The sequence below is a fragment of the Zosterops lateralis genome (genome assembly GCF_965231275.1).
Source record: "Zosterops lateralis genome assembly, chromosome: 2".
In the NCBI taxonomy this organism is placed as follows: Eukaryota; Metazoa; Chordata; class Aves; order Passeriformes; family Zosteropidae; genus Zosterops; species Zosterops lateralis.
Genome location: NC_139763.1, coordinates 72,689,159 through 72,714,234, shown reverse-complemented (window position 1 = coordinate 72,714,234; position 25,076 = coordinate 72,689,159). Strand labels below are relative to the sequence as shown.

At 37.4% G+C, this 25,076-nt stretch overlaps 1 protein-coding gene across 1 annotated transcript in view; it reads right to left on the bottom strand.

Annotated features, from left to right (window-relative positions):
- Window positions 1-24,724, bottom strand: part of MICU2 (mitochondrial calcium uptake 2) — a gene marked incomplete at its 5' end in the record, with an annotated part of 132,093 nt that extends 107,369 nt beyond the window's left edge. Inside the window, one exon of the mRNA XM_083855242.1 lies at window positions 24,494-24,724. Coding sequence (XP_083711368.1) covers window positions 24,494-24,724 — 231 coding nt within the window. The remainder of the gene's footprint in view (window positions 1-24,493) is intronic.
- Window positions 24,725-25,076: the final 352 nt, after the last annotated feature.

The following is a 25,076-nucleotide window of genomic DNA, read 5'->3' as shown; positions in this document are numbered from 1 at the left end:
TACATAAAAATGAAGAGGCTATTTAAAAGAAGAATCTCAAAATGTAAATGCTTGCACATGAGAGGGATCATCCATCAAAACCAACAAAATGGTTAAACACACACCACTTATTAAAAACAAGCAAGCAAGAATAACAAAAAAAGTCCTGGAAAAACCAGCTTGATTAAAAACAACATTGCAGAATGTTATTTTAGGTAGAAAAGTGTCTTTTTAAAAACAGATGTTGCTCTTCAACAACGAAAACAGGATGGGGGAGGATTTCCCATAAATGTTAGTTAGTTAACCAGAAATTGTAAAAAAGGAAAGAAAAGTAAGTTTTAAAAACAAATTTCTAATAATTTTCTCAATTCACAATTAAAACAAATTGTTCCAAGAACAAGCATGAAGATAAGAAAGAATCAGTAAGGCAAATATGTAATCAAAACATGAAAGGAGAGCTCAAACAAAAGCACCAAAAAAGCTCAGTTGATTTTTTTTCTCCCTGATGCTCACTGTAGAAGAGCAGATGGAATTTGCCACAACAGTCTTTCTCCAGAGGGCTGGAAGACAGACAGCCTTTTATGCAATCAGCATAAGTTAATCTAGATAAAACCATTAACAAGTCATCAAGATCAGACAGTATTCACCCATAATTTCCAGACGAAGTAAAATATTACACAGTTGATCTAACAACTGTGGTGTGAAATTTATAGAGCCCTAAAAGTGCTCTATAAGACTGCAACGATACTCAAATAGGGCACTTAGTGTATTTAAATAAAAAAATAGTGTACTTAAATGAAAAACTAGCTCTCTGTGAGCAGACAGGGAAGTTTGGTACAGATAAGCCAGGCCTGAACCAAAGAAAACAATTTAAACTGTAGCCAAACCAGCAAGACTAAGCTTTAAATGGATAAATACATGGGAAAACCCAGCAGCTTTTGCAGTGGGAAGTCATTACTACCAGTAGCAGCTGAAGAATTGATAAGCAGCTGCATAAGTGTGATTTCAATATTAGGACATATCTGAATTTTCAAGAAGTTTGGACAAGCTATCTAACAAAAGGTAAGAAACTTCCCAAACAAACTGTGCTAACACAAGACAAAGGGGAAGATCCTAACAGAATTAAAAAAAACTTGTTAAAACAATTACAAGCCAGAGTGAAAATAAAGCTTTTTTTCATATGAGAGATTTTGCCAGCAAGGCTCCGAGAGCCAGCGTGATTGAGCTCATCTAAGGTCTAGAAAGCCAGTTTAAAAAAAAAAAAAAAAGTCAAAAGGCCCACCAATTACAAAATTATTTTGCATAACCAAAAATAAACCTGATCAAAAGGTATAAATGACTGTAGGATAAAATTCTATGTAAATTAAAAAGAAATCACATAGAAAAATAAATTACACATCATCATAGAATAGAATCATAGAATCACAGGTTGGAAAAGACCTCCAAGATCATCAAGTCCAACCTCTGACCAAATACCACCATGCCCACTAAACTGACCACATCACAAAGTGCCACTTCTACTTGTTTTTTGAACACTTCCAGGGACAGTGACTTCACAACTTCCCTGTTCAGCCTCTACAATGCTTAACCAAACTTTCAGTGAATATTTTTTTCCTAATATAAAACCTGACTTCTCTTAGTGCAACTTGAGGCCATTTCCCTCTGTTTTACCTATCATTTGTTATGTGGAAGACCTCCACGAATGAAAAAACTGTAGAATGTTTCTTTTCAAGATACTAACAATAAAGTTAAACACACAACAGGCTTTAAACACAGGGGACTGTTAAGCAGGACCATCTTCTAATACAGATAACCTAAAAAAAGTAATTTGAATACTGATATTTAATAAAGATATACAATAAAAAATTACAATTCTAATGAAAACAGCATCATCAGGCAGCCAAGTAACTGCAAGAAATTAAATGTATTTGTGTGCTTCTGCTCAAAGTCCAAGTCTTTCACATTTTCTACTGCTTATGTATTAATACATCTGAAAAACAATTCTTGCAGCTGGTATGTCGATATCTTTATTGCTACACAGCAAGGTACCAGCCTCTTGCAAAGACAGACCTCTAGTAAATAGCTGTCAGCAAGTCTATGCGTGACTGAAATCAAATTACAGATAGTAAAGGAACAGGTTTTTGAACTTAATGTCAGCAAAATATCACTTATCTAATCCATGAAAGAATTACAGACCTTAAGCCTGCTATTATTTTACTATCCATACCACTTGCTTCTCGGTCTGCTCCACAGCATTGCTTAAACTTACTAATCAATAGTACTTACCATTGCTACCATAACAATAACAGTTCCTACATTTATACAACAGGAAATATTTATATTTTTAAATTATCTGTGTATAATATTACATCGGCAAAATTTATAAATATCTAACAATGTTACTAGTAAAATTAAATATGCCTTTAGTAACAAGCAATTTGGTTAAGTCCCCTGAAATCTCCACATCTAACTTTTACAGTTACTCATCAAATGCAAGTCTTTCTTGTCAATAAGAAAATACTCGAATGACTACAACTGCCTCCTAAGAGAAAAATTAAGGAAAAGCCACTACATTAAAAAAAATCCACAGTAGAAGAAACCCAACTGACACACCACACAAACACTAACTCATCTTCCACTCAAATTCCAGAACACAAATATAATCCCCTTTAACTTTCTATGCCCGTCATAAGAAAGATCTTGTTGAGCCCCAAACACATGCAGCACAGCACACCACGACAGCATCACTGCTTCTGCTTGTTGTCTGGAATGACATGCCACACCAATTTTGGCCACCTTTCTGACAGACCAGTTAAAAGCACTGTAATTTTACTCACAGTTAAAATGTGAGTAAAAAAGCACATATATATTAATCTTTATTTAAATTACGTAAGCTACTGACAGCTTAAGAAAACAATCTACACAGTTATTGAAAGGTACTGAAAGAGGCATGAGCTACAATGAAAACTAATCTTTTCATAAATGAATTATTACAAAGAAAATAGTTTCTTGTCTTCTAACACAGTAAGAGCACAGGTATTTATTACAAAACACAGATTCCTGTTAAACTCACTGAGTGTTGTTAGGAGAGTGAAGCAGAACAAGTGATTGTAAAAATAACATAGGTTTGGGGATTTTTAAATACACACAAACCTGATAAGAACCCTATGCCTTGATGCATAATTTTAGAGGTGATGTCAGGAAAGTCTGCAATTATTAGTGAATTCATGTGAAAAACTAGGAAACAGAATTTGACAGTCTGGTCTAAAAAGTGGATCAATCACTAAGATGAAAACCCAGATCAAGAAAAACCAAGACTGCTGTGTTAATCCTTCTTGGGCATCACATTACTCACAAATTCCACATTCTGTATATTTAAATATGGATTTAAAGTAAAGAACGGTCACAGGCAGAAGATCTGACACTGAAGATTAATGGTAAGTAATGAAGACTATGTGAATGGTCTGTGAATGGCCCAGTGTAACACAGGATTAGCATGTCAGGGAACTGAATCTTCTCTCACAACTGCTACATGCCATCACATCACATAACAATGCTAATAAAATGCTAGTCATCATCCAGCCTTATCCTTTTTAAGATGCAGGCATCAAGTATGGACACATATGCACGCAGTATTTCAAGAAAATTAAGAAGTTTAATTTTATTCCTGAAGTAAAAACACACATCACATAGTAAAACCTCACCCATTTTTTTAGAAGCAAGACAATATTTAAAAGATTATAAAAATATCTCTTGTCATTTAATACATTCATACATAGAAACTAAAAATATTCTACAGATGAAGCAATTTCAAATGATCAATACATCTTTGGGGCTGGGAAAGAGGTGTCCCAAACAAACACTCAAGACTCTGCCATACCCGAAACATTCATGCCCCATAAGCAAAGCATCTCATTCAGACAGCACAAAACTCACTTCTCTGGTGAAACATCAGTGTGTGACGGCTCCTACTACACAATGTTGGCCATTACTGGGTCATAGTTTTGTTTCCTCTTGATTAGAAGAAAGTATAGACAGGGAAGTCAATTAGGTGGGCTGAGCAATAACTGGAGCAATTTATTGAGTAAATCCATATTCTTATGGTTTCTACCTGGGTTTTAAATAAAATAGTCATTTTGATTACAATCTGTATGTATGATAGCATTAGAAAGCATTATTTAAATAAAGCATTGCCTAGTCCTTTCACTGCAGTGTTGCTGTTTGACATCTCTTAACTTTGTAGGTCACATGTTAATTTAGCAACCACATATTAAATCCATTTTTCTTCAAGTAATCCTCAATCAAGTTTTTCTACGCTATTATTTTTTCCACTTCAAAATCCTTAACACCAGAGATCGGAACCTTTGGGATGCCACTCCCACATCAGCTAATAATGTCCATTTCTAATAACAATTTGGAAGACCTGAAAGGAACTTCCTAAAAACAATTATGAACTTGGAGGAATACCAAATAACAAGTTTGGTACAATGTGCCTTCTTATAATGTGTTGTGCTTCTAGTTTTTCTCAAATATCAATGTTATCATCTCAGTTCAATTCGAACATCAGTGAAGTGTGCCAACCAAGATGCAATCATGAAATATGTTGTGTCTCAATTAAAGAGTTTTTTTCCACCCTTGAGGAACTGGTTTTGGCACAAAACTGAACTTGACAGTCCATCCCAAAGCCCATCTCTTTCTCCTTCTTCTTCTCTCCACCAATATATGCTATAAAGTATTTATTTCTTATAAAACCAAGCAAATCTAATAAAAATAAAATGAAATTTCAGAGGTTTTAAAATAAGCAATACCATATCAGATTTTTGAGTGTCTAGTGTATCTGCTTAGTTAATCCAGGATTGATTTCAATGAAGAGTCAAGTCTAATGGAGCATACAAAGAAATTGCAGAATTTTTTCCATATCCTGTTCATGAAATAAAATCAATTTATCATTTTAATTAGATAAAACCTTTAAAGAAACCTTTAACAGTTGATATTAGGCAATGCAATTTACAGTCCTTTAAATTTTATTAATTAATTATTCTAAACCTGTTAATTACCCCCATAGCTAATGTTATGTCTAAATATTAATTCCTTGAAAGAAAATGGCTTCAAGCTAGTCATTAAAGCTTCTACTGAGTGAAGTCCAAGCTACCTTTAACTCAGCAGCTTAAAAGCCCTAATGAATTACAGAAGGCAACTAAACAGAATGTATGTAATTACTTTCAGTGTCAACAGAAAGTAACTCTTAGAAAATAATATTCCTTTCCAAATTATATCTTGTGTTTTCATTACTTATATTTAACATTTTGAACCTATCTACTGAGACATATGTCCCATTATTTGTTACAACATAAAAGAAGTTTGCAGTTTAGGGATCTGTATATTTTACTATGTAAATCACATAATGCTACATAATTCTGGTTGGTACAGCAGTCTCTGTACAAATTAGGTGCAATAATTTTTAAAAAATTGATTGTTTTACTTAGTTGTGCATGGACACCTTGTTGAAGTATATATTTTGGCTCTTTAAGCTACACTACTTATTGCAGAAAGAAAATCATTCCATTGCCTCTAATTCATTTTTTATAGATATTTTTTAGTTTCAAAATAGGATACAGCTCTCCATCCTTCCTCAAAAAGATGCTTGTTTAATTCAAAATGCATCAAGAGAGACTGGAAATTCAAAGTGGGAATAAGGTGGCTGTGAATGTTCTTTAGAAGCAAGAGGAAGATGACATAAAAGCGAACTGCAAGGAAGAATTAGGAAATTCTTACCTGGAAAGACAGAATCACAGAGTAAGCTGAAATGGAAGGGACCCACAGGAATCACCATCTCCAGCTCCTGGGCCTGCACAGCACCATCGCCAGGAGTCACACCATGTGCCTGAGAGGGTTGTCCAACAGTGGGTCACAAGTACCAGTGGGCCAGTTTCCTGTGCTACTCTACACGACAGCATCAACATAACATGTGGATATTTATTTTCTTATCTTTATTTTGATAGGATTATGAATGAACAGATAACACAGCTGAGAAACAGATGAGAAGCTATTTCTCAGTGTTACAAATTTTTTTTGTTTTAATGTAAACACTACTACCTTTGGTTTGGCTTCATATTAATCTCTCTTTAGACACCCAACACACTAAATGCTTGGGAAAGCTTGATAAAATTTACTACAAAAGGACAGATACACAGCTTAGATGAAGTAGTTCAACCATTTTCAATTTTATAAAATGCCTCTTTTTAGAATCAGAGAAATTTGCCAAAAATGAAGCATGAATCTCCTGTTGGCACAGCAGACTATTTTAAGGCCTATCTGATACCATTTCACACTACTACTGCTCAATTATGTCTAGTTGTTCTTGAAGACTCTTTGTCTTCTCAAGTGCTTATGGCTCCCCATATTTAACACAGATTATCTTTAATGTCAGTTCTCCTAAATGTGTGAAACATGAACAGGGTTGGACAAGGGCTCTAACCAAGAAACACACTGTTCTTCAAATATTATATCTAAAAGAAGTCTTTCCAGTGTGAGGATGAGGAGCTATAGAGATCACCAGGGTATAAGCTGGCAGCAGCTGTGAATGACTATTTAGGTCCCATGCATAAATAGCTTTGTTCCAGAAACACAGAGAATGTTAAATGACAGCATCAAATTAAACACAAGCTTTTTGGATCTTGGCTTCTTTTTAAGAAAGGCTGTGGGAGTGGAGGAGGACAGACATCAGAGTACTGCGTTCCCAGTGCTAGAGAAGGAAAGTGCCATCCCTTCCTTTATACTTTCCACTGTCCAGTATTTCTAGCTCATTGCATCCACAATTAAAAACAATACTATGTAGCACTAAAAGTAGGAAGATTTTCTAAGAAGGTAGGAGAGGTGAAAGGCAGATCAGTTTAATTTAACAAGCTTAACTTATTAGAGTACATCTTTGAATAAGGATTAATTGCTATCAACACATCAGAAAAACAAGTTATTTTTAAAATGGATTTTGGTCACTAAGCTTTTAAAAAGTGAATATAAATACTCATGCTGGAAATGCAGGTCATTTTATATTTTCAAGGCACATTACCTCAACAAAGTGAAGGTCACAGTTACCTTGGGCACAATGATACCCTTAGATATTCTCAACCCAGCTTGACACAAAATATCAGAGAGGTCTTGGGTACAAAAGAACTTTTCAGTAACAGTGAAAAGCAGTCATAGCTGTTAGCATGAAAAGTTGCAATTAAAAGCTATAAGATAAATATCTATATTTTGTTAGATGCTTTTCTAATGCTTTGTTACATGCCTTTCTAATAAAGAGGTTGCACACAATTGAACGTACAAAGCTATAGTCTATACTTTCAGGCACTCTCTGGCCACTCCATAAAACAAATGGCCAAAAAATCTCCAGTCAAAGATAACATAGAAGGAATTAACTTCACAAAATGGTATATGCTTGTCACTGGGAGATCTGAGCACAGGAAGGAGAAGGAGGCCAACCTTGCAAACATTTCTGAGTGTCTTTAAATTTTATACTTCAGAAGACGTAACACAAAGATTTATGGCTAATTCATCTTGCTTTTAACTGGCCAAAAAAAGGTGGAAAACTAGGTTGGTGGAGAAAATGGGAATAATAAGTCTCAAAGGCTGGAGGATGTAAACTCCCATCATGGACACCTTTAGGGTGTGAGTTTTACTGTGGTGCTTCATTACTTGTTGAAATATACAGGTGCCTTGCACTCATGGATAATGCCTTTTTCCTTCTGTTCTTCCTCTTTGTGTTCAGGAAAACGCATCATACAGTTTCTCCTCTAGTGTCACTATAAAGTAGCAAACAGCTTTGTTAACATGACAGAAAGGTTAAAAAGCAATCCCACCACCACTTAATTTTGCGACTAGCCCCAGTAGTGCTTATAAGACATTGATTTAAAAGCCATCCTCTTAAGATGACTTGCTCACAGCCAGAAACTGAGAGCAGAGACAAGATCCAATACCCCATTCAAAGTAACAGCAAGACGAAAGATGGTGCCTGCACAGGAGATTCAAATGGAGCTCTCCATCCATGTCCAAGTGTTCGGAAGACAAACACTGCCCTGAACTGAAAAAGTGACTACCACCAAGTTGCACTGGTAATGAAATTACCTCCACTGTGTGCCTGGCCCCTGGCAGAGTGGACCATGGGAAAGATGAATTATGCAGAGGGCTCAGCACACTCAGGGATTGCTCTTATGCCCCGGAACGTGCCTCAGCAGAATGCCTGTGTCTGGCACCAGCAGCTGGAATCCAAGCAGATCCATTACCTTGCCTTTATACAACAGCTCACCACATGCCTCTCTGACACCAGAGACATGCCTTTCCTACTCCTCTTTATTTTTAACTTTAGTATCTTTAACACAACTAAGATGCATACTTTAGGCTATACCATTCAGGAGGATTTTAAAACCAGTTTTGTACTTGGTAAACTATTGTGCCATCTTCCCAATGCTAAGCTGTTTCAAATACAGTGAATTAAACTAATAATACAGTTCACACAGATGTTTACTTTAGTTACACTGAACTGCCTGTACTTTGAATACCAAGTTATCTGCATATTCTCTAAATGTCCCAAAAAACAATTCTTTTTGACTTAAAAGTAATTATTTTGACTGACTCAGAAAAAAAAATAGTCTTTCTCAAGAAGTTCTTAGTAAACAGAGGATAGTGAAAAGATAATGATACATTTCCTTTCAAAACTGATTTGCTTTTTCTTCAGTTGTGGGTATTTGCTGTACACAGTTGTACCCAAATCTCGCTGAGAAATTATGTACCTTTGAAATTCTGTGTCTTTTATTCTGGGCCCCAAAGAATCGTATTTCTAACCTAGAATAACAGTACCACAAGAACCTAAACATTTTCACTTGGGAAGAAAAAAAAGACAACTCTTCAGAAAGTGCCTTTTTTTTTTTTTTTTTTTTTTTTTTTTTTTTTTTTTTTTTTTTTTTTTAATAAATCAGCACACACAGTAAGTTGGTTGATAATTCGCTTATCTGACCTGAAAGATGCAGACTGAATTTTGTGTTTTGCTGTATCCAGATCACGGATTTGAGACTAAATAGTCCATATCCCAACTTTCAGACTCTCCTTATTCTGAAAAATTACTTCTCTTGATTCCTGTTGTATGCAGTAGAAATCTTCCTAATAGTGTCAAAATGAACGTATTCCTACTTCGCAGACTACAATCACCTGTTTTGTTTTCAGTGGGAAAAAACGAATTGAAAAAAAAACTTCTGCCCATTCTGCAGCAAACTTACTACTACAGAAGAGTCTGAGGCTTTCTGTACTGAAATGCAGATGTCCAGGACTTACCAGCAAAACTTATCATTATGCTGAGGTGCAACCTTGTTGCTTTTAACAAGGCAACTAGAACTCCACACCAAGTCTGGCATTATGAACACAGCTGTTCATTCCTACACTAATAAGGAGAAGAATTAGAAAAAAAACGAATTACAACACTACCCTTCCACACTACAAAAAAACCCCCCAAAAACCCAAACAAACAAAAAAGTCCCCAGAAAACAAAAAAACCCCACAAAACCAAGAGGAGCTTTTATTCTCAGAGCAAAATCTCAATTCATAGATTCATAGCTCAGGTATCATAAGCTTATATATGCTTTGCTGCAGTACATGAGAACTCTGTTATTAACAATTATCTCAACATACAAGACACTATAACAACAACTGACATAAAGACAATCTAAGTTTATATTTCTAAACTATTTCCACGTAACAAAAATTCCCTCTCACTTTTTTTTTTTTCAAACTTAAGATCTTCTCAAGCTGCTTCTGCATGGGAAGTGATCCACTCACCCTTTCTCTCTGAAGGTCACCAGCCCTCAGGAAAACATGAAAAAAAGTCATTTGGAGGAAACCCATACTATTAGGAAAGGAGTCAGATATTAAATGGATAGCTGACTAGGAATTCCACAAGATTACAGCAGCTGTCAATTTTTACAGCCTTTCTTCCATTACTACAGGCTTGTTTTTCACAATTAAGTAGTGCACCTTGGCACTTCAGTGAAGTTTCTCCCCTTGTGATGTAACAAATGCCACCAATGAATTCATCAAGGCTCTTCCTACACTTGACTCTAAAGTCAAAACTTTAAAGTGTATTTATACATCAATCCTTCAATTTAGTTTCATCATGAATACCAGCAAAGCATTTGATATCAATGAAGTATTAAAGGGCATCATTAAAACAGCCCAGCGGAGAAGGACTTGAGGTATGGTTGATGAAAAACTCAACATGAGCTGTCACCGTGCATTTGTATCCCAAGAAGCCAACTGCATCCAGCACCCAAAGCAGCACATCCAGAAGGATGAGGGAGGGGAGTCTGCCCCTCTGCACTGCTCTGGTGAAACCGGCACAGTTCTGGTGCTCCCAACATAAGAAGGACATGGGATTGATGAAGTAAGTCCAGAGGATGCCACGCAGTTGTTAGGAGACTGGAGCACCTGTCCTACAAAGACAGGCTGAGAAGGCTGGGGCTGCTGAGCCCACAGAAGAGAAGGGTGTGTGGAGACCTCGTAGCAACCTCCCAGTGTCTGAAGGGGGCCTACAGGGAAGCTGGAGAGGGATTCCTCCTCAGGAACTGCAGTGATACAACAAGGAGTAATGGGCACAGATGAAATTTAGGCTGGATACTAGGAAGAAATTCCTTTCTGTGAGAGTGGTGAGATACTGGAACAGTTTGCCCAGAGAAGCTGTGGATGCCCCAACCCTGGAAGCGTTCAAGGCCAGGCTGGATAAGGCCTTGAGCAGCCTGGTCTAGCAGGAGGTGGCCCTGCCCATGGCAAGGGGGCTGGGACTGGATGATCTTTAAGGTCCCTTCTAACTCTTAATGTTCTACAATCCTATGAAAATCATGTAATTGTTCACAATGCTGAGAAAGTGTTTCATTTTTCATTTAAAAGCTTCTAGCCTTTATGATGCAGAAGTTTCAAGCCTGGAGGTTCAAAATCAATAAAAAGAATCTACATGACCTTAAATAAAACAATTTTATTTTCATCCAGTTCAATTTTAAGGCTTGATTTACGATTTCTCAATACTTACGACAACTAAATCACCCTACCATGAAGTTCCACTTACTCTCCTGTCAAAGCACTGTTTTATCATTGTTATGTGGTATGCAAATTGCTTATGAATATATATAACCGCATTATAATTTCTTTTAATGTCAGACGTTTCATGGATACCTATTTTATGAACAACAGAAAATGAATTATGCTATTTTATACATTTATCGCATAAAACAATATTTTTTGAGACAACTGTAACAACACAGGGTGCTTTCCTCAGTGCCTCATGCATACATCAGTTCCAAAAATACAGTAGAGAAGCCCCTGGAGAAGAAAAGATCCACTTTCTCATTCCCTGCTTCCTCTACTATAAAAGTACTATATTAAATAGGAATATTGAAGGATCAATATTACAAAGGAATAAAAGAAATTTTTGCTGCAAAACCAGAACTGCTTTTATGAACTGCCTATAGCAGAAGTTTCACCCATTCAGCAAAATATCTCAATATAAAAAATCATTCAACTGATGCATAGGCATGCTACGCGTAGTGTTGCTAGCATGTTACTTTCAAATTCTTATGAAAACTGTTAATGGTCTCTGCTCTTTGCAAATTATGGCCAATACACTGTACACAATTAAAAGTGCATTATTTACTGTCTCGTGGCTATGTCAACATAACTTGATCACCATCTGTAACTCATCATCCGTCAATTTGAAGTTTACCATCAGAAAAGACACGTTCTACAGCCTGGTGTGGTGATCAAAAGCTTGTGCAATCTTCCCAGTTACAGAAGCTGCTCAAATAAAGGACGTTGGGTCCATGAACTTCGTTTTGCCAATTGCACTCACAGGGACACTCAATGGGCCAGAAACATCCCAGGAGCACGCAGTGATGGGAAACTTACAATCTCCAGGTCTGATGTGAAAGGATAACAGCCCAGTCGTGACCTCCAGAATGGCAAGGAACACCACATGCATGAAGTTTTATACACTTTGAAGAACTGCAAGCAACTTTTAAATCCACTTACAGTGGTCTTGTCAGATCAGCTGAGTATTTCCGATGGCCAGAACTGTAACATGAATTACGGATGTACGTAACAGGAATTCACTGAGGCAATACACAGTCACACATACACTACTGAACTCTATGGAAGGGTCTCATTCCATCCTATTAATACCACATCCAGAATTTAATCCCCACGCAGCCTGGCCCAGAGCCACTGTGTCTGCTTTTCATTACTCATCACCTTCTAACTCTGCATTCAAAGCTGAGCCCAGCAATGGAAGCAGTCTTTCTTGCTGCTGCCCCTCACATGGAGTCTGCTGCTCCTGGAAGTTATGGAGGGAGAATGACCTAACCCACAGGCTATAGGAGATGAAGAAGGAATAAACATGCCCCATTACTCCCAGAACTACAGTTTCACAAATCCTACCCACAAAGGACTCATCCATGTGATGACTTCTGGGATAATCACTCCTTGTTTGCTGTCAGTACCAATATTCTACAATATTGGAAGAGGTACCTCCTACCACTGCCAGAGAGAATAAGTGTGCACTGCAAGGAAAAATCCATCCCTACTGCAACACCACATAGTCCTTTAAAAGCTTTACACTAAGGAATCTTACTATGATTCCATGATTTCTGACAATGCATCTTGATTGCATTGCTGTCATTTCAAGAAGCAGTACTGTCGAGGGTCTCAGCACTGCAGATTATAAAGTGAAGCACCCATGAAGAACATTCAGTAAACAAATGGTGTATTATCAGTGCAAGTGCATTATTTTTCATAGGGCTGTTAATATGAAAAAAACCAGTATTTATTGCTATACGAACTCTGCTCAATTACTACATCCAACACTTCTAGTGCACCTAAATATTTTGATTTATCTTTATTTTTTTATTTTTGAGGCTGAAGAAAAACAAGAACACAAATCTTAAAATTAAAGAATAACAATGCAACACCATTTGGCAATATGACACTGACAGTTTTCCAAATTTAACAGGAGTTGGGAAAAAAGTATGTCAACAATTTCCCAATGTTTTTCTTCTCCCAATTTTCTGGAAGATTAAGTAGGAACATTACATACAATTGGTATATTCGGAAAAAAACACTGTGTTCTAGGAGAAGTAATTTTACACCCTTTACACTGTTTATCATTCATGATTGTTCTTCAGCTAAATTAAAATCTAAAGTTTGAATGGATTTTTTTTTAAATCCAGAACTTGCTTTAGTTTTTGCCAATTTTGTTTTCCATGTTGAGTCCTTTCCATAGGTCACAGTCTAAATGTTGCTACATATGACTTTTTAGATCTTTAATACTCTTTTTCAAAAAATTTCCTGGAAAGAGCTCAAAAAGACAAGCACAAATTTCTTTACAGAAGTGCTTAAGTACAGCTCTGCGTGAAAAAAATCAACCATTGGATTTTTTCCCAGAATGAGACATACTGCAACAGTAACACACACATACAATAACAACCAAGCTATAAAAACCAACTCCAGCACTGATATAATACAGAAATTGATTTAATTGGAATGACAAATTACAATACACATTTTAATTGTATATGACAAAATAAAGCATGTTTCACTATTATAAATTAATCCCAACGTATTTTAAGATTTTGTTGAGAATTTTCCATATGGGAATGTCTGGCTACATCTAGTTCAAATAAAAAGAGTTCACACAGCTTAAAAAATTCTCACTTAAGTAAAGAAAAAAATAGCAGCATGCACTGCAGATAGTCTGCGGAAGATTAGAAGAAAATAATGGCAGACAAAACAAGTCAAAGTGCAGAAAAAGCATCTACACATTGCAGAGCTGTGGTGAAAAACATCCCATTTTGCTTTGCTTGCGGGCACAGCTTTCGCTTTACCTGTTACACCGTCTGTATTCTAACCTACAAGTTTTCTCCTCTTTACTCTTCTGACTCTCCTCTCAAAGGAGAGAGGGAATGAGAGGCTCTGAGATGTGTAGTTGCCAACCAGGGTTAAACCACAACAAGAAAAAGTAGAAAAGCTTCTCTTCAAGTGGAGAAGGATCTCATGAAAAACATCTAAGAACCAGAGCACTAAACCTGAATGAGTTCAAGAAGTGTTTGGATGGTACTTTCAGGCACACGGTGTGACTCTTGGGGATGGTGCAGGGCCAGGAGATGGATTTGATGAGCCCTCAGGGTCCCTTTCAACTGAGCTTATTCTGTGATACTGTAATGTGAACAACTCAGTCAAGCAACACTTCTCCTCATTTGTTCTATATTGAACAGTAAAGATTTAACATTAATGCTTTACATTAGATAAAATAATCTAAATTGATCTGGGAAATGCTCTTTTTAAATTGATGCATGTTGTGTATTGTGCTTTTCATCTTTTGCAGATTACAATGTTTATTCCTGCTGCATTGCATCTTCAGCAGAAGTCCATAATAGTTTACTTATTCCCAAACACAGCAGTGATGCTTCTGTATTCCCTAATGCCTAAGACCATCGAGTGTATTTTTCAATAGAAAAGGTGCCAAATGTTTTATCCATCAGCTTTATTGCATTTTCAAGTAAGAACCCAAGGGAAAGTCATTAGAGTGTAATAAGCAAGGGAAAACATTTCATTGTGACAATTGCAGGCTACTGAGACCACTGTCTCTATGCACTTAAACAATATAAGGCTATAAAGTAAAAAGCACTTTCTTAGTCTCCATGCCAAGTGTAATTTTGATTTTGCATTGCCTTTAAAAACACCAAATTACTAGACAAGTCCACAGTTGCTTCAAAAACAAGACTAGAGAGGACTGGTACAGAAGCTGTGCTATATCTCTGAACCAATTATTCTGTCAGCTACACTATTAAGGTTTGCTATCTTCTAATATTTGAAGTTTTATAAAAGGAGAAGCAGACTGTCAGATAAAGTGGTCAACATGTAACCATTAAGACTTTTCTCTACTGAAAAATAAAGCTCATTTTGGCAAATCTGTGAGATCATAAAATATAATTACAAAGTCCATTTCATCACAGTGAATACAACAGGACAGAACTTGGTGCTTTTCTCTTTGGCAAGATCTCACATCAGCAAGCCCATGCAGTGAAGTTCAAAGCCCAGCCTGACCTGGCAGCACATAGACCTCTGCCTCTGACAGGACCAGCAGAAGAAGCTTTTGGTAGAACTTTAGGCAGATTTTGTCCTTTAAATTCTGAGCATACCTGGCCACTTAGAACAGAAACTTTCAAAACAAATCCCATAATTTCTCTATTAGTACATTCTTAAATTTATTCTTTATTACTGTATTCACACAGTCTGTATTTTAAGTATATTTTATACATATGCATACATATCCTTACTAACATATAAAAAGTATAAATCTACATTACATATATATATATATACATAGCTTTATATGCAGCTTGATATATGTTGTTTTAATATTACAGCATTATTTGTTAAACAGATTATTGTAATATGGCAGTATCACCAACAAAAGGCATTATCAAAAAAATGCCTATTTTAAAAAAAAAGTAAAGAAAAAAGTATTTGGAAACACTAATTTTCTTCATTTCATTTTATAACTTTAATTTTATAGCTTCAGTTAATAACTTTTCTATTTGTGCTAGAATTTGCCCACTTTTTGGAGTTAGGTGAAGGAGTTTCTCTGATGATTTGGCAATGGAGCAGGGAAGGTATCAGTACCAATAATATTTATTAGCTACATCTGCTATAAGTGCTTTTTATAGACTACATGAGTGCGAGACAGTCATTCCTGAAATTCCTCCTACCCTGAAGGGGACACAAACCTTGAGGAACTACTTGAGATGACGTCTGGTGTTTAAAGCTGACAAGACTCCCTTCTCTTGTCTTCCAGCTATGTGTATAATAAAAAGCTGAGTGAGTAGCAGCAAGGAGCTATAGCCTACTGCACATGAAATGAGTATTTCACATAGTTCCATCTGTCATTTATCTTGGACGATTATTTAATCTAGATTCTGAGTAATTTGTTCTTTCTGGCTACATTATGTTTCCAAAATGCCGAGCCACTTGCCAAGAATAACCATATTCAGTCAGCCACAATGTTACACAAAAGTCTACAAGTAAGTGTAATACAGAGCTCTCATGCTAACCCAGCAAATGCATTTGGAAAACAGTACAAAACAGCAGCAATGGGAGAACAGTTGCTACTGCTTGTACAGAACAGAGCACTTCTCACCAAAAAAAGAGTAATTATCAATAAGCTCAAAGTTTCTAGGAAAAAGAAAAAGCAAACAGAGCTTCCATCAAAGAAACCAAATTAAAAACAAACTTTGTAGTATCTATGTTGAAACCATCTACCGTATTTACTGGGGAAAAAGTATCACCAGTAAATAAATGCTAGTTTCTTCTTGAGGTTCTTTGTTAGAAATCAGAATACTATTTTGTGCAATTCTTTCTAATCACTCTATTTTTTGTTTTCAGGCAAGCTATTTTCTCATTTGTTTATGTTTGTCCATTAACATAAACAGCCAAAGGCTCTCAAGCACCAACCTTTTACTACATTAGCTAAAAGCACAAAACCATGCAGCTTAACTCACCCCATCAGTCCACATGTATCAAAGTGCCTAGAAGGAACGTTAGTTAGATTTTATTTAATCACTGAAGTCATATAGCAAGAGTGAATTCAAGGAAAAGGTGACAGATCAGATGAAAGATAGCTGAATTTTAACCTTGACCTCTAAGATTACATTTGACATCATGTTGTTTTAGTACCAATGAAGACACCTGCACAAAGAATCTCTGTGCACAAAGGGAAGGGAATAAATGTAAATATTTTCAAAGCCAAGAACTTAAGGATAAAAAAATTTCACGTTCGAAAAGCTGGAGAGGATATAATTTATTTAAAGCTGTAAAACAAATGCACATGCATAACTAATATTTAAGGGTATAATTAATTATAACATCACGGTCCTAGAGATTCCACTCTCTACAGCACATTCTATTTTAGGCTCATAACATGACAATGTATGTATGTCACTAATGCTGAGAATGATGTTTGTGATATATTTAATATCCCAGTTATTGATTTAGACTGACGGATACCTGATACATACAGTATTTCCATAACACAGTGAAATACAGAATTCAACAAGAGGTAGCTAAGGTTACCCTCACTGGCTGCACAAACGAATAGTTTTAGAAATCCTGATGCATATTTAAGGAAAAGAAAAAAGATTGGGATAGGCTGAGCTAGCCATCTAATTGCAGCGGAGATGCATATTTATCACTGCTTAAAAATGAAGGAATGCTGTTGAAAAATGTTTTGAGCACACACTGGTTTTTTAAATTGAGATGAGTTTGGCGGCAACAATGTTTCAAGTCATTTAAACTCAGAATCAATTGCAGTACTTTGGTCTACTTCTAGATGCACAGTAGAGGAAAAAAAAATAATAGGAATACATTCACATGATAACCTGAGTTAGAAGGCACATGCATAAGTTACATTAAATTGCCTCTTTCACAGCCACAGACTACAGGTATCTGAATCCTTTAATAAAAAAATGACTACCCATTTCCTGTCCAGTAACAGGCAGTATTGAATGCATTTACCTACTGAGTTGATTGCCTTGTCATGCTCTATGACAACTTTTTCTTTGGTAATATTTATTGAGATAGTAAATATAGCAGTAAAGATACAGTTGAAGACAGACCACGAAACTGGCAGAGGAATGGATGGTACCACTTGCCCACAAGAGCACTGCCTGCAGCTTGTCACAGCTGAATAAGGAGCCTCTCCAGTGCTGGGCACTGATGGAAAGGAAGACCAGGGATACAAAGCACCTTGAATCCAACTGGAGAATAATATCCAGCAGCAAGGTAAGATGCAAAAAGACAGAGGGAGAACATTTTGAGGAAGCTGTCCCTTCCTTTAGGGAAGCAGTAAAGCAGGAGATTGCAAAACCCAAAGAAATAAACAAACAATCCTGGGTTAAAGATGTTCCAACCCACAAAAGCAATGATAATTTTTATTTTTACATGGCATTGTTCTACTGCATAGATTTTAAGAATTAATAATGTAACCATGTGGTCAGGTTCACACAAACTGAATTCCACTGTGAGGCCTCTCTGAGGCCTGCGAGCCCTCACTGAGCAGCTTGTTTGATGTGGATTACAAACATTTGCATTTAATTTCAAAAGCATGTTAAAATTATGATGGAGATTTATTTTATATATGCTTAATTTTACTTAGTGAGCATCCCAGTAATCATCTATGTGCATCTGCATTCTCAATTGTTCTCTAACAGAATAAAGACTTGAAGATAAACACTTCAAAATATTACTAAGAAGAAAAGAACCTACCCTGGGATTTTTGCTCAAACAAAAGCAGGCAACCTTTTTCTTTTGATGACAGAGTAAACACAAGAATCTTCTTGTATGTTTCTTAGATTAGCCTGCACACCTCCTTTCTGGTTTTATTTTAGAACCACATTCCTCCCTCCAGGCGATTCTATACATCATTACAAATCCTTATGCAATTTTATCCCAGGTTCTATATTTACCAAGACACTTCATCTTAACAGCAATGTTCATTCCTCAGCATGAACCAGGCAAAGATACCCTCACAAAATTTCCCATTCTAACACGATTCATCAGTGTCTCACAATTCAAAGCACTAATGTGTAACTTCATAGGAATAATTATTAATGTATAAAAAATACACTCTTTTTTTCTGCTTACTGACTGAATTCAAATGCCACATGTATATATTTATCTGGCCAAAAATCCTTCACATGCACTTATTACACACAGCTTACTAAATAACACTATTTAAAAAAAAAAAATCATAAATATAGTGAGCGAGAAAGTATGGCCTACAAGCAGTGTAAGCATAACTTAAGTAAAAAAGTGATTCTGGTTACTAAGGATGTGTAAAAAAGCAATTAAAATCCCAGAGCTATGCACTTCTTCCTTCCACTGCTCTGTAGAAATTAATTCAGATGATTTTAAAAAAATGCTGTTTTGACCTGCATGCAACTGATTACAACTGTTTTGGAAACACATGCAGTTTACACATTTTTGCCAGAAATTACCAATCAAGCAAATATACACTAAACAGGTAACATGCTTATAGCAGACGTTATTTTGAAAATTTCCTATTGATCTGGTTTGGAAAATTTACCTGAGAAAAAAACCCATGCACAAAATATTGGAACTTGACTAAACCAATTATATTTCAGCATTCAATCTCTTTGGCGACATAAGGCACGTCTCAAAGTGTCACGAAAAAACACAGGCAGGATTACAAAACTTATAAAATCTTTTTTTATCAGCTTCCAAGTCTGGGAGTCCAGAGGCTTTTACTAAAGCTGTGACAAACTTAGTTATATTTAATGTATGTGCTCTCCCTAGATTATCCTATGAGCTCCTACTGAGTTCTGCATAGTCCTGGGATTTGTTTATATACAGTTCTGCCTTTCCACAGAACCAAGGGAGTGCACCCTGAACAAACCAGTGTTTGGAGAATCTTTTACTGTATTCTGGTTTCTTTAAACAGTGTAAGGCAATAGTTCCAAAATAAATTTTTGTGGTGGGTACACATATATACCTGGGAAACAAATCTGAGCTCTAGTTTTAATCACTCAAAAGGTTTTTACTACAGTTTGTCAGAATAACAGTTTTCATATTGTGACACACAAAGTCGCCACTCTCATGTGGGTGACATGGGGGTCACCACTCCCATGTACTGTGACATACAAAGCCACCATCCCCATCTTTGCTACTCTGAAGAATAATTGACACTCAAAATATGATGAAATATTCAATGCAGTTTTAAGTGAAATAAAAAAAAATTAATGTAGTCCAAAATAGAATTGTTTCAGAAAATGTATTTTAAATAAAATTAGAATTTCAGACACTTAAAAATATTTTACAAATGGTCACAAATTGTTTGTTTATTGTTATAAGCACTAACTTAGTTTCAGTATGATTAAATACAACATATATATTTGAGACCTCTGGGAGGCAAATTGCATCACCTCTGATCTGGAATAATTGAAGAAGATTGCTGATGCAAGACATCAGTAGTAGAAAAGGTCAGATAAAGAGAACCAATTTGACTAAAGTCATGTAACAGAAAGTATTAGCAAGAATAGAACCCAAAGAATACTGTTAGAAAGTTATGTTTTCCTCTTTACCTCAGGTAAGCAGTATCAAATATTTAAGTACCAGCTAATGCTCCCACAACCCTAAAAAGAGAATGCTGAAACACAGTAATGTTTATCAGCAGACAAGACTTAGCTTCATATATGTGCTAATACAGCTTCAGTCAGTCTCATCTAGAAAACAGTGACTTGGACTCACCACAAATTGTGACACGCTCCAGGGATCACAACTTTTCAAGGGCAAATCAAATTATATTCTCTCTGAAGCTAGTGACCTAAACATGGCCATAAAAAACTCAGCAGGGGCAGGATATACAGCCTCTGGCAGCCTGCTGCTTCTCAGAATTTTCTTATCATTTGCAGTTTGCATGTGTCCAAGATTGAGCCTGCAGCCCGTTGGAAAGTTCCTAATTTAGTTGGAGTGGGCCATGTTAGTATTGCAAACTGCATGCTCTGGGAGAATAAAGGTACAAGAGACAGCACTCCAAGTCTGATCAAGGTTACAAACCATATACCATTGAGACATTTCAGTTCCACTACTAAAAAGGAAAAGCAGCCTGTATAATGTCAATGCAGTGTGCAGCGCAGTGTGAACATTTTTTGACCTGGCTGTGTTGGTTAGGATAATAGAAGAAACACTTTTAGTGAATTCAACATAAATCCCCATTCTGAGTTACACTGGTAGAACAAAAGCCCTTACCCCCTTTGCTTCTTTTTTTCTCCTCTTGATACAAGCTAATTAGCTCATTTTTATTAAAAAATGAAAATTGATCTAGCTTTTTCCAACAAAAGCTATTATCTGCTTTGGGTATTGTCAGTGTAGCTTCACTGGGAAATAACAAATGTAGATAGAGCCAAAACCTGGTATCTATAAAGGAAAGGTTTCAAGAATATTATGTGCATTTTGCTATAATTTATGATCATAGAGTTTTACAATCAACACTAAAGAGTTACTCCAACATATATTCGATACATGTTTCTAAACAGTAGATCAGCAAATGAAGATAGAGAATGAAAACAACTTCATAAGTCATGAAAGATTACATCTTAGGTATCATTACATTAATTAATATATTGCATTATTACATTATTATTACATTAAATATAGAACATTTTTTACTGAGATATTAACTACTTAATGTACATTGTAAGAACAGGTAAGTTGAAGTGAAAATGGTGACAAAAAATCTGGACTAAAATTTTTTAAAAAACCCCTGAACTAAAAACTCATTGTCAGAATAAACAATTATATTAGAATATAATAACCAAACATACACCTCTACAAAATAAAACAGAAACTATGCATACAGCTCACAAAAAGAAACCAGATTATCTTACCCTGCAAGACCTTCGATTCTGCAAAGACTCATACACAGGCTGGATTTCATTTAATCTGAGCAGAAGTCAGAAGTGCCCCTAACCAACATGAGCAGGATCAAACCCATTCCACCAGGAAGAAAGGACAGGAGTTAAAAAAAGTTTAAGAAACTAGGTGCCAAAAGGATCAGTTTTTGATTTTAGAACATTCAAAATTTTTAGAAGAAAGAAAAAAACCTAGTAAGTACTAAATTTATAGAGCTTTACCTCTGGCATGCTGTTTGCCAGCTTCACAAGAAATTTTATATCTGAAACTGCCTAGAAAAAGGAAAAACTGAAAAATGTCTAATTACTTTGACAGAGACTAGTTTTAGTGAGAAAAATGGAAAATCTAAATAGAGTTATCAACTTCAACTACTTAGCCTAAACAATCAGGAAGTATTTACAGTGAAGTCTTCGTGCAATGAAGTTACTAATGGTAACTCAGGACAAGAGTGAAAATTATTAGGTGGCTCGAATTATGCTCACAACAGAGTCACACACAAACATGACATTGGTCTTAATGACAGAAGTTTTTAAGCATACTGCAATGCTGCTGAAAAGCATAGTATCTTATTATATTGGTTCTTTACAGCATGGAGATACATTGCCACTTTGTCAGCTTCACTTTGTCAAATATTTTAAATAATTGTGCAATTTTGCAGCAATTCTACAGTCAAGACTATATCACCAAGGAAAATTGGGAAGCACTGGAGCATAATCTCACAGCATTCTCAAGAGCAACAGTAAGCCTTGTTGATGACACGAGTATAAACATTTCCACTACATATTCCTTTATAACAAAGATAATGAAAATTATGGTTTAATTTCAAATACTTGCCTTAACCTGTAATATTTCACACACCATGCTGCCAATGTTCCCACTACATAGCATACTACAACAGGAACAAACAGTTCAATATTGTTTGTCAGCTCAAGCAAGGCTGGTTAAGATCAGTTACAATGAAAAGGAATAATAACAGAAAATAAGTTTATCCACTATGAGAATGTATAAAGAATTTTTATTTCTCAGGATTCCACAACCTCTGAACTGAGAAAAAGATGGCTTCAAAACATGCAATAAAGGTGACTACCTGTTTTAACATTCTGTTTCACTTTGGACTATTTTCTATCAATCAGAAGCCACAAGTAGCATCTAAACTGCTTAAAAGATTGCAGCATGCCTTTTTGGCTCTATCACTGTTGCTGAGAGCTTTCACAATCCACTTGCAGCATTATGCTCTTCTTAGGTAGTTTTAAAAAACTCAGTACATTACCTGCAGCAATATGGAGTACAATACATATAGAGAATTAGCTTCTCCAACAATCATTTTACTGGAAAACTGAAAAGTTCAGATTCGATAAACATTTGAAGAGTCCAGCAATTTACTATCTCCAAAACCAAATCAGTTAAACAAGTCCTAGATTTTTGGACTGCCTCCTAAGAATTATTAAAAGTATCTCACAGGACTGTCCATGCATTACATGGAAGCTACTCCACAAAGAAGAGACACCTTGAAGAGACTCCTTCACTCAACATCCTTTAAAAGTGATTACTGCCCACATTTAACACTTTATATATATATATAAACACTTATTGCCCACATTTAACACTTTATATATATATACCTTCATACACATCTACTTAAGCGAGAGTTCCATGCATAAATGAAATTGGTCTCAATGACAAGACTTTTAAAATATAACACAATGCTGTCTAAAAAGTTCACATAATTAAACACAGAAACAAGGAAATATGTTTTCAGCAGGATATTGGCTGAGTAATGGATGCTTTCCTCACTAGGAGATGGATACAGAAAAGTTTTACACGCGGTGTCCAAGGAACCAGGACTACTAGATAATCTCTCTAGAAAAATGCTTATCTAATAAAAATTGAGTTTTCTAAGGAGATGTAGCTTAGATATTTTCCACAATGAAGACTACAATATTAAAAAAAAAGTATTAGAAAAGTAATTACTTGTTCTTGACTGAAGAATAAAGGTTGTCATCAAGAATAAAGGCTGTCCTCAAGAATAAAGGCTGCTATTTATCTGCTTTTAGTTCAGCCTGTTTAATCACTTTTAAGAGATTAGACATCAAAGTATACAAAGTGTTGAATGCTGCCAAAATTTCTTAGATATGAGTAGATGAATGGCACTGCCAGCATAGACTGACCTCTTCCCCATCACACCTAAACCCTCTGGCCTACAAAGCTTTGTGTCTTCCAGCTCTGAAATAACAAACCAACTCTCATTGACAGTAACTTGTTATCTGAAGGAGGAACAGGAAAAAGCTTACTGCCTCTCCATGAAAAGGATAAAGTTAGGAAACCATGTACAAAGATTATTTTATAAACAATAACCATCTGTCCTTGAGCACCTTCTGAGCGTGCCCTGATGCTCCAAGGCCAGACACATTTCAGCATCCAAGGCACACATTTTGGACACAGTAAGAAGAAATCGTTCTGTGTGATGTATTTCAGACACAGTATGAACAACTGAAGTACTACTTCAGTGATTTTTCTTTTTTAAGGCACAAAAGCATGCATGGCTGTCTAAGAGCACCTGACGTGCAGACCGGCCTTCGTGCAAGTTTCCCCTGGAAGTTGCCGGCAAAGCGCGGATCTCCTACAGGCCGTGTGTCTGTGCAAACCACACCGGTCCATCGCTCTGCACCACAGGGCTATCGAGGGGAGAGGGGAAGGCTCCGTGCTGAGGCAAACCCGCCTTCTCCCGCTGTGGAACACGGCCGAGTCCCGCCGGGGAGAGGAGGCGAGGCTACCCAGCCCGGGACACACCGCCGGTGCCCAGGGGCCGGGGACTGGTGTCACCTGCCAGAGCACCGGGGCCGGGGGGGCTCCCGCTGCCACGGCCCCCCTGACCCGGGCTCTGACTGACCACCGCGGGTCCCGACCCGCCCAGCCCAGCCCAGCCCAGCCCAGCCCAGCCCAGCCCAGCCCAGCCCAGCCCTGCCCGCCGCCGGGAGCGGGGATGCTGCCGCCTTACCTGAGCCAGGACCGTGGGCAACGCGCGCGGCCGCCCGCTGTAACACGCCGCCAGGCAGCCTCCCCCGAGCAGAGCGGCGGTGGCGGCGGCTCCCCATGCGGGCGGGCGGCGCTGGCTGCGCGGGGGCCGGACCCCGGCGAGCCGCCCCCGCAGCGGGGCTCGGGCGGCCGCCGCCACCGCCGCTCTCCACGCCGCCGACATCTTCCCGGAAAGCGCCGCGGCCGCCGCGCATGCGCAGCGCCGGGCCCGAGGCCGCGGGGCGGGGCGGGGCGGCTCGGCCGGGATGGCGCCGGGCCCGCTCTGCGCCACCGGAGGGGACCCAGCTGGCCCAGAGGTAACCTGGAAAGAGCGTGTGCCTAGGCGGGGGTTGGCCTCTTCTCCCAGGCAACAAGCGACAGGACGAGAGGATATAGGCTCAAGCTGCGCCAGGCGAGGTTTAGGTTGGGCATAGGAGGAATCTCTTCACAGTAAGAGTGGTTAGACATTGGAATGGGCTGCCCAGGGAGGCGGTGGAGTCAGAACGCGTGTAAGGAAAGACTAGACGTGGCACTCATCGCCCTGCTCTGGCTGACATGGCAGTGTT